The sequence below is a fragment of the Montipora capricornis genome, chromosome 14, assembly GCF_036669925.1.
Source record: "Montipora capricornis isolate CH-2021 chromosome 14, ASM3666992v2, whole genome shotgun sequence".
Lineage (NCBI taxonomy): Eukaryota > Metazoa > Cnidaria > Anthozoa > Scleractinia > Acroporidae > Montipora > Montipora capricornis.
The window spans coordinates 21,491,980-21,501,469 of record NC_090896.1 but is presented as its reverse complement, the minus strand read 5'-3'; the positions used below and the strand labels follow the sequence as shown (position 1 = coordinate 21,501,469).

Sequence of the window (9,490 nt, the reverse complement as noted above, 5' to 3'; positions counted from 1 at the left end):
GAAATTCCAGATGAAATAAAGTCTATGCATGCATGTATGTATGTTACCTTTAGCAGGGCGCGGGCGCACACTTTGTAATCTGCGACTTCAGTGCTTACCATATGGCAGACAAATTGACTTTTCCCTTGTATATTTAAGCCATCGAAATTCTTATGCTAAATTGACAAGGGCGGTTTGGAGCTGTGAGTAGGCGAGGGATTTGCCTCATATGGTTTAGGGGCCGACATATCTCTCTTAAATGCCGTACCAGGAGGCGAGGTCGGTAGCAGAAGGCAGCAAAGGGGCAACTGCGTCCAAAAGCGATCGCACGGGCCGAAATCGCGGGATGACTCGTTTTGTGCTCCTGCAGGAAGACAGAGTACCAGAATCTATTACAGACCTCTTCAATATAAAGACACAGACAAGATCGTCTCGCAATGGCATCCAATTCATGATTTCAGGACCTACATGTAAGTATGAAATTGGTAAAGAAAGAGTCCAATCTACAGTGTATATAGGGGTCCCGTCATCTGGAACTTTCTCAATCGCATTGTTAAGTTTAATCAAAGTATTAATAAGGACAGTTTTAGACAAATGTTGAGGCAATTTTCTAAAGATTTAATAATTTCTTTTTTAAGGCACCAACACATAAAGATTATAATTATGTATATTTATTTTTAGCTTTATACAATTTCCTGTAATCAGGTTAGGTCTTTTAACTTTCTGATTAGTCTTAGGAATCTGTTAACGAGAAGAGAATATATGCTTTAGTGCCATACATCAAGGGCACTTCGTAACGCTTCCAAAGAGCATTTAAATCACACGAGGTCACACTTATCCAGAAGCCTTTCAATTCCTTAAGATCACAACTAGTTCGTGTTAAGGAGAAAACAGAAAACCTTAAAAAGTGTGGAACAGTCTTTCACATCCACTGTATGGGCGAAACGTCTGGGTTATTAGAAACTCGAGTAAAGGAACATCTTTCTAGGAATTCGTCAGCTGTTCATGAACATTGCAAGCGCACGGGTCATCCAGTGGATTCCAGCAAAACAAAAGTTCTTGACAACGAAGATTACGTAAGCCGTCTTTGAACAGAGACAATGGTTTCGAATTAGCCATCATCTATGACACCATCTTAGCCGCCTCGAGACCATTATATAAAACTTCTTAACATTCAAATTTGCATCGTGGTTGACGAAGTTCGGTGGATCCGAACGAAATATCCCACTCATAGTTTTAAGTTTTAATTGCGCTTCGAGAACCGAAATTTTTATTTTTTTATATATTTTTAAATATTTACACCATAACTTTTTGTAAGAGATGCGTGACACTTTAAAATGAGTAAACAAGTAGAGTGATATAAAATAAATATCAAAAAGTTTCAGTAATTCTTTTTTAAATCAAAGACGTTTCGTGTGTAGAACCCTTCTTCAGCCTCCTATGTTTATTCAGAGACGTACCTGTCAGTCAAAGTCGAGGCTCGCAGTTCGCGGGACACAAACTGACAAATTCATCCAAACTCGTATCAAACAACATAGAAGTGGTTAGAATTGAATAGTGGTAGTCGTAATTTTGAAAGACGCCGTTTATTGACGAAAATGTGACATTGAATCGTGTTACAACACGTGGTACCCACGTGGAGACTAAATTATTCCCGATGAAAGCTGAGAAATGGTAAGCGTTGTGTTGACTATTATCATCCAAACATTACTTTGAAGAATAACTCTTAAAGATAAAAAGCATATCTTGAACATTGCATTCTTGAAAATAAAGTGTGAATAACCCCCAATGCCTTCAAGAAAATCACCCTCCATGCAAAATCCCTGTGGGGCAATAAATTTTGCTACCTCAGAACATACATACATACCTCTCCCCAAGGTGGCTTTTCAGGACCAATGAAGCGAAATCAACAAAACGACAACTGTTAAGAATCCCAACTGGCCGGAGGCAAACCAGTTGGTTATTTGCAAGTGCAGTTGGCAAGTTGAACTATGTGACACTCGGAAATACATGTACATGTACTTGGCAAAAGGGCCACTACGTATTATGAATCTCGCTAATAATTATTGAAAAACAGAGTACTAATGCAAGATATCATCCCTTTATGGGACCTAAATGACTATTTTTGTTATGTGGATAAATGATATTATCTTACTCAAATATGCTTTACACCAATAGGGAAGATATCGTCGACGTCACCTACTGTCATTAATGATGTGCCGACCATAGCTTCATTGGCTGTCGAAACAAAAGGTCTTTTGTTGTTTCTGTGGTTGGCAAATTTGAATAACAAAAGCAGTCAGTTTGTAAGCAGATTTCTTCCCTATATATTATTATTATTATTCGCATGTGAAGCAACTTTGAATACTAATATTTAAGCGTAGCATATGTAACCCCCAAAATAGTATACAATACTTGGTTGGGAGAATACGAGACAGTTATGAAAACCTGAGACACTGTGGAGGTTTTGCATAACTTTTGAGAATTCTCCAAACCTCCGAAGTATTTAACCTCAAAATTGCACGAATCGTTACCCAGACTATGCAAACACGGAAACAGTCCTCTTATGATTCTGTAAAATAACTTTCACTGGCAAAAATAGAAAGCATGATGTGACAACCATGTAAATTTACATACTCTCATGGAAATGCACCTATTTGACCAACTTATGTACTATCTGAGTTATTTTATAAACAAAAAATATAAGGTAAGTGTTGAAGTTTAGATTAGGATAAACGCATCTGTTTGACTTTTCCTCGAGGAGCAGTGTTTAGGGGGAATAGTGTGAAATTATCTGTGATGCCTAAAAATTATATTTCCATGTTCTCCACAACATTCCTACATCACGCATTGACGAAACATGCAACATTTGCCGATATTAAGGACGGTGCCTACTAATTAAAGTTATTTTTGCCCCGGTGTGTAATTATGCAGGAAATATAGATCTTAACAAGTGTTATTGAAATCTAAAAAGAAAATTGGGGGTAAACACGCATTTTTCAAAGATATTTTATGAATAATATTTGTAAAAAGCTTTAAAACACAAAGCAATGTATGGCGTTCTCTCTCAAATTGAAGCTTAATTATCTCTCAAAAATGCGTGGTTACCCCCAATTTTCTTTTTGGTACTAAGATCTACTTTCTCCGGATAGTTTTAAACCGCGCAAAAATATCTCTGTAGAGGGTTGTACACACTTCCCCTGTTTGTTCGTCGGCGCAGGCTTTTAGAACGAGGCATACACACTTTCCCTTGTTTGTCTGTTAGCGCAGGCTCCAAGGTATACACACTTTCGCTCGACGGCACGGGTTCTTAGAACGAAGCATAAACGCTTTCCCTTGTTTGTTTGTTTGTCGGGGGAAGTTTCGGCGCACTTTCGGTTGTCGGCACCGGCTTTTAGAACGAGGCGTGCACACTTTCCTTGCGTTCGTGTAAACCTTTGACGGCATGGGTTTTGAGAACGACGCATACACATTGTCGCGTTTGTTTTAGTATACGGTTCAGTGTGTTCATGTTTATATATCATAACAACATTTGGAGCCATTTTGTAGACAACACCGTGTCACAGGAAACCTGCTGTGTTGAACCTTGCCACTTTAAATGACAATTTCTTTACTCAAATGTTTTGTTTGGTTGTTTGGCATACTGCAGCAAGCGGGAATTCCCGTATCACGGCCTATGACAAAAGTCTCGAAAAAGGCAATTAAAATACTTTTTTGCCAAGGAAATTTAAATAATCTGGAGCACTCGTAAAGTAAAGCTTGCGTCTTGGCTTAATCTGTTCGCTTCAAGATTCAAAATCAGCCCTATTTCTTCTCCAGAACAATTCCCGACTCTACTTCGACCATGTGGTTCAAAATTTCAAGGTTGGGAAGCTTCATAGCGAATTGAGATGTTCTTCACCAGTGGGCTGCCATAATTCGACTCCATTTTGTTAGCTGATTTATCGTTGTCCTTCTTCAAACCATATTTTTGAATGTAAACTCACATTTCAATTTAAATCCGACTTACTTTATTATTAAACAGCTCTCCATTCTGAGTTGAAGTCTCTTAAATAAGGAAAAACAACGCAAGGAGGACAAAACTATCCTCTGCTCCTGGCAAGTTCTGCAGTTCATCGACACACTTTTGACTCGCTATCTTTGTTTCATTTGTGATCCTTCGCCGTATTTCCCCTTTGTATTGAGCCAGGATCAGTCATAAAGATAAGGTAATGCCCACGTGTTTCAAATGACTCATCACCTTTGCATTCATTGTGCGTCGTCCTTTTGGAAACATGCGATGAATATTAACGATGCCAGCACTACATCCGCCATTTCTCATGTTCCCGCGTTTCGAATGAATTGGCCGTTCCGAAATTCAGCAGGGAACTGGGGCAAGTTTCAAATTTTAACTAATCGATAAACTGACACTACCACATTAGTCCATGGGCCATGACCCTGGAAAGAGCCATTTGGTACCAAAACGAGGGACAAATTCTAACACCCATTTTTAACAACATCGATACCTCGAGTTTATTTTGGTGTATGATAACCATGCCAAATGAGTAGCTTTACTAGGATTATCACGTGATTAAATGACGTCACACGCTTAGGCTGTATTAGCAGATTTGTTGAAATGATAACTTATTAAAGTCAAACGCTAACTTGAAAATGTTGCATACATTGTTTTTTAGTTATTGCAAACTTCAAACACAGTTTTCTGAATTTATTCAAATAACTTATATATGACTTCTGGGTATTCCCCTAGGATGGTTCCCATAGCAACACTTTTCCAATTACCAATAGGAATAATAAGACGGAAAATGTGAAAAAAAAAGAATGTACTCTTGTAAATTGCGTGATTTACTTTCTAACGCTCGTTCTAAACGACATGGACTCCCCTTGCTTACTTTGCTATATGATAACCATGTTAATTGAGAAGCTATACCAGGCTTATCACGTGACCAATTTCACAAGACTCGGTTTGGCTGAACAGATAGAACTGGTACAAATGTGACTACTACGGTCAAATACAAGAAAATGCAAATACATTCATGTTACATACACTGGTTTTTAGTTATTGAAAATCTCAAACGTTTTCAGAGCTTATGTCAACACTTGAAGAAATTGTTCCTGGATGGTTTCCATGGCTACAATGACCAAATGTTAAACATGAATAAATATTCAGGATATAAGAAACTGCTTGTACATGTGTTACATTGATAATCAAAGTTAGATTTCCTCGTCCTCGTCGTTGTTATCTGAAACAAACTCCTCGGTAGAATCTTCAAATCTGTTGTCACAGTCTAATAGCTTGCACACATCTATGCACTTTAAACCGTTTGCCAGGCAACTGCAGGTAGGAAGTTGACATGACCTTGTACACGAGCAAGACAGTAGTTCTAGCACGGCTGTAGGGGCAGGGTCACCGCTCATCCAGTCAATGGCAAAGTGATCACCGTCATGGAAGATCATGTTGAGATTGATTATTTGGCCAAGTATGGTGCTTTTAGGATGAACAACTAGAGACCAGGTTGTGGACCTTTAAAAAATGGTTCAAAATCCATACAGGCGTCTCTAATTTTGATTCGGCGTCCCCCAAAACCATATCAACTCTTATAATTTTTATGATTTCCGTGATACTCTTTAAAATGGGCAATCATAGCGATTTTCATCGCAGCTTCTTTCAAATTGTAGGTACATGACGGGATTTTACAGTTGTCACTAAACTGATAAAAAAAATTGAATTTATATGGTTTTGGGGGACGCTTTGTCAAACTTAGAGACTTTTGTATGGATTTTGAACCGTATTTCAAGGTTCATAACTTGGTCTCCGTTCACCCATAAAGCATGATACTTGGTCAAATGACCAATCTTAACATGATCTTTCATGTGCTGGAGTCAGTTCACCGATTAGTTAAAATTTGAAACTCGCCTCAGTTCCCTGCTGAATTTCGGAACGGCCAAGTTGACTGAATAGGGAGTTTAAGCACGCGCGTTTTTGAGATACGAACGGCAACCGGAAGTGAGCTGCTTTCCCTTTTATCTTGTCTTGACACTACTACATTTACATTCCTAAGAATCTTCTCCATTAGAGATGATTAGTATAAAAATCTAGGAGACACCACTGTCCTGGCACGAGAAATGTTCTCTTCCGGTTGCCGTCCGGTCTCAAAAGCGTGAGTGCTTAAGGTAATTCCTTAGTATTGCATTGCGCATCCCTAATGCGCACGATTTTCGCGTCATTAGCGCGCGCACATGAGCACGTGCGCATACAAAACGTAAGAGATTTCGCTCAAATTAAACCCGATAGCGAAATAAATGCTCCTTTCCTCTCAAATGATCACGGTGACCCCCGATTTTTTTTTTTTTCAGGTATTTGCAAAGAACAGTCTAATAAAGAACATATTTGGAAGAAGAAAAAATGTTTGATAGTAGAACATGAATTTTTATGGAAAACAGTTCCGTAGTGGGTGTATTTTATCCAAGGCGAGGACTTCAAGCTAACCACGGAACTGTCCCAAAAAAGTGCACTATTTCCACAACCAGTGTAGTCAATCATTATGATGAACAGGAAGGGAGCCAGGACGTCGCCTTGAAGAACGCCTGTCGTAACCTCGAATTCTTTGGTAAGATGGCCGTCGACATAGACTGCTCTTTTGGAGTTGGTGTATAGGGCCTTGTCAATGAGGGTGGTGAACAGTGGAAGCTGTTGGTCATCGGCGCCTTCCATAAGGCGCCTGAGGATGAATATCTGTTCAGCGCAGCTTCGTCGTGTGCGGAAGCCTGCCTGGTTACACCTCAGAATCGGGTCAAACAGGGTCGTATCCTATTTAGCAGGATTCGGTTGTAGACTTTAGCCGCAATCGACATAAGGGAGATTCCTCTATAGTTGGTCATCTCGTAAGGATTCCCTTTCTTGGAAAGCGGTAGAATAATGCTTGTGATCCATTGAGATGGTGGGATTTTGTGCGGCAAACACAGCATCACAGACCTGGTGCAAAACGTCTACCATTGGTTCCCCCCCCCCCCCCGTATTTCAGGTCGTCAGCCGTTATGGATGCATCACACCCCGGGGATTTCCCGGTTTTCATCTGTTTGATGGCCCTCTCTGTCTCCCCCTTAGTGAATCTACCAGTGTTAATTGGTAGATCCGTTTGGGCTGGGGGTGGGTCGATGTCAGCATTGCCTGACTTGTTATTCAAAAGTTTCGAGAAATACTGTTGCCACTCAGACAGCAGTTCCTGTGTATTCTCGATACTTTTGCCATCTGCTTTCTTAACCTTTGCGGCAGCATTAGATGCCCTTTTTCCAGATAACTCCTTCACCACCCTCCAAACAACATTGTGTTGGTTTTGGTCGGCTGCCTGTCTCAGCTCATTTAATTTCTCTTCTAGATGTTTTATCTCATCTTGCTCATAAGCTCTGTTCAATTCGGCATTTAAGTTTTTGCACTTTTCCTTGTTTTCTACACTACGGCTGGTGTTGTGAGCCTGTTTTGCCTTGTTTCGCTCTTCTCTTACTTTGTCAGTCTGGTGGCTTACCCAGTTTGGTGATTTCTTGGGTTTAATTAGACCAACAACCTTTTCAGCAGCTTTTTCTACACCCCCCTGGAAGCTATTATAAAACTCTTGCATGTTCTCATCGGCAGAGAGCGTCCTCAGAGGCTCAAAGCGATTCTTCAGTTCTAGTTGGAACTCCTTTCTGTTGGAAACTGACTCAAGTTTATTCCAGTTATATCGCTTGCGCTTTACTGGGTTAGCGCCCTGGATTCGTAGGCTGATTTTCACTGTCACGCTTACAATTCGACGGTCAGAATCCAGCTCGACAGACCCATAAGCCCTGCAGTTTCTTACTGAGTTCAGCCACTTGGCATTGACGATGATATGATCGAGATGTGCTCTTTGGCCAGATGGATGTTCCCATGTCCAGACGCGACCTTTTGGGTGAGGAAATCTGAACTGGGTTGGACGCAGGTTGTGCCGCTCACAGAATCTTGTCAAGAGTTCACCATTTTCGTTTGTTTGGTCATGGTAGGTGGACTTCCCTATAACTCTTGGATTGGTTGTATGACTATCCTGGCCTATTCTGGCATTGAAGTCGCCAACCAAGACGATAGTGTTGTGGGTTGGGATGTTTTCTATAGCGTCTTGAAGCTGATCATAGAAGTTGGTTTTGTCATCTATGTCGGACCCCTCAGTGGGAACGTAGCCAATAACTATGGACATTGCCGGGTTGCCCTCAAGATGGGCCTCGATGATTCTATCCGACACTTTTTCAACCACACTGAGGTGTTTGCTCATTTCTTTGGTCAGGAGGATGCACGGGTGGCAGAGGCATAAGCGAGGAGCCATTATCCATCGGTTGGCGATTCTTAGTCAATTGCCTTGTCTGTTATCAAGCGGTGTTCTTGACAATGTCAATATTTTGTTCGCTACAGCCTGTAGTCAGTTGGTGAAATTTTCCCTTCTGATTAGCCTGCGAGCAGGCCCTCCGAGGGACTGGGGTTGGGGGTAGAATGAGGGCCTGCCCGCATGGCTTTGTATTTTGAATGTCGCGTCCAAATTTTGGACGCAAAATACTGATTGGCTGAAATTAAATTACCTCGTGACGTCACCATTGACAAGCTCCGACAACAAGAAAGCCTCTTCAGGTGGTCAGAAATGCGTCTGAGAAAATTGTAGAATGTTGCAATTTACCATAACTTTACATAATTAAAGGTCGGGCAACGCGATGCAATGGCCTCTCTACTGGAAGGAAGGAAGTTCTATCTCTGTTATCCACAGAATTCGAGAAAAGTCTTATTTCCCAACTGTTTTTCGTAGCGGCCAAAATACGAGGGCGACTTCATGTCACCGTGGCTGCCTCTGTTGCTGATTTAACGATAGAGGAATACTTTTAGCAAGTATTAGGCTAAGCCGAAAAGGCGGCTCCACAAATGATTGCTCGATCTCCTCGTAACTCCGCAATACTCCGATACACTTGAAAACAAAATATTCCAATTTTCAAATTATTGAATTAGTAAAATACATATCTATAACCTCAATTGAAATAAAATGGTGTAGGTATTAGAATATCTGTCTAGTATTAAAGTGTGATGTAGCAGTTGTAATGTCTGTATTTCATTAAAATAAATTTAAAAAGATAATTCCGCTTCGCTTTACCGAAATTTGGCAGCAGTTGTGGTCGACGAGTCTCACACAGTGGAGATGCGGTCAGGGAAAACGAATGTCTCTATTACGATTCCCGTCGATTGAAGTTTGTGTGCTAAATTTTTCCCTGACGAACGAAACACTTTTTCCGCGGAAGGGACTTCGACGAATTACCGTACTGAATATTCAGCTACGCTTTACAGCATCAGCAATAGTTGTTAGGCTTTTCTGGCGAAGGCTTCCTTCCTTTACAGTTTTTTTTAGTTTCTGCCTCGGGCAAATTGAAATACACAACGCGTGGGTTTCTGTTTTCTGTGTTTTTTTTCAATGTTTACTTCTGGTGCGCGCTGATTGGCTAATTTTTGACAGCTCTCTCAGCG

General features: G+C 40.7%; 1 protein-coding gene across 1 annotated transcript in view; it reads right to left on the bottom strand.

Moving 5' to 3' along the window:
* Window positions 1-6,815: 6,815 nt before the first annotated feature.
* LOC138032633 (uncharacterized) overlaps window positions 6,816-9,490 on the bottom strand; it is a 3,437-nt gene continuing 762 nt past the window's right edge. The window contains exon 2 of the mRNA XM_068880341.1: window positions 6,816-8,424. Coding sequence (XP_068736442.1) covers window positions 6,945-8,312 — 1,368 coding nt within the window. The 5' untranslated portion in view covers window positions 8,313-8,424 and the 3' untranslated portion in view covers window positions 6,816-6,944. The remainder of the gene's footprint in view (window positions 8,425-9,490) is intronic.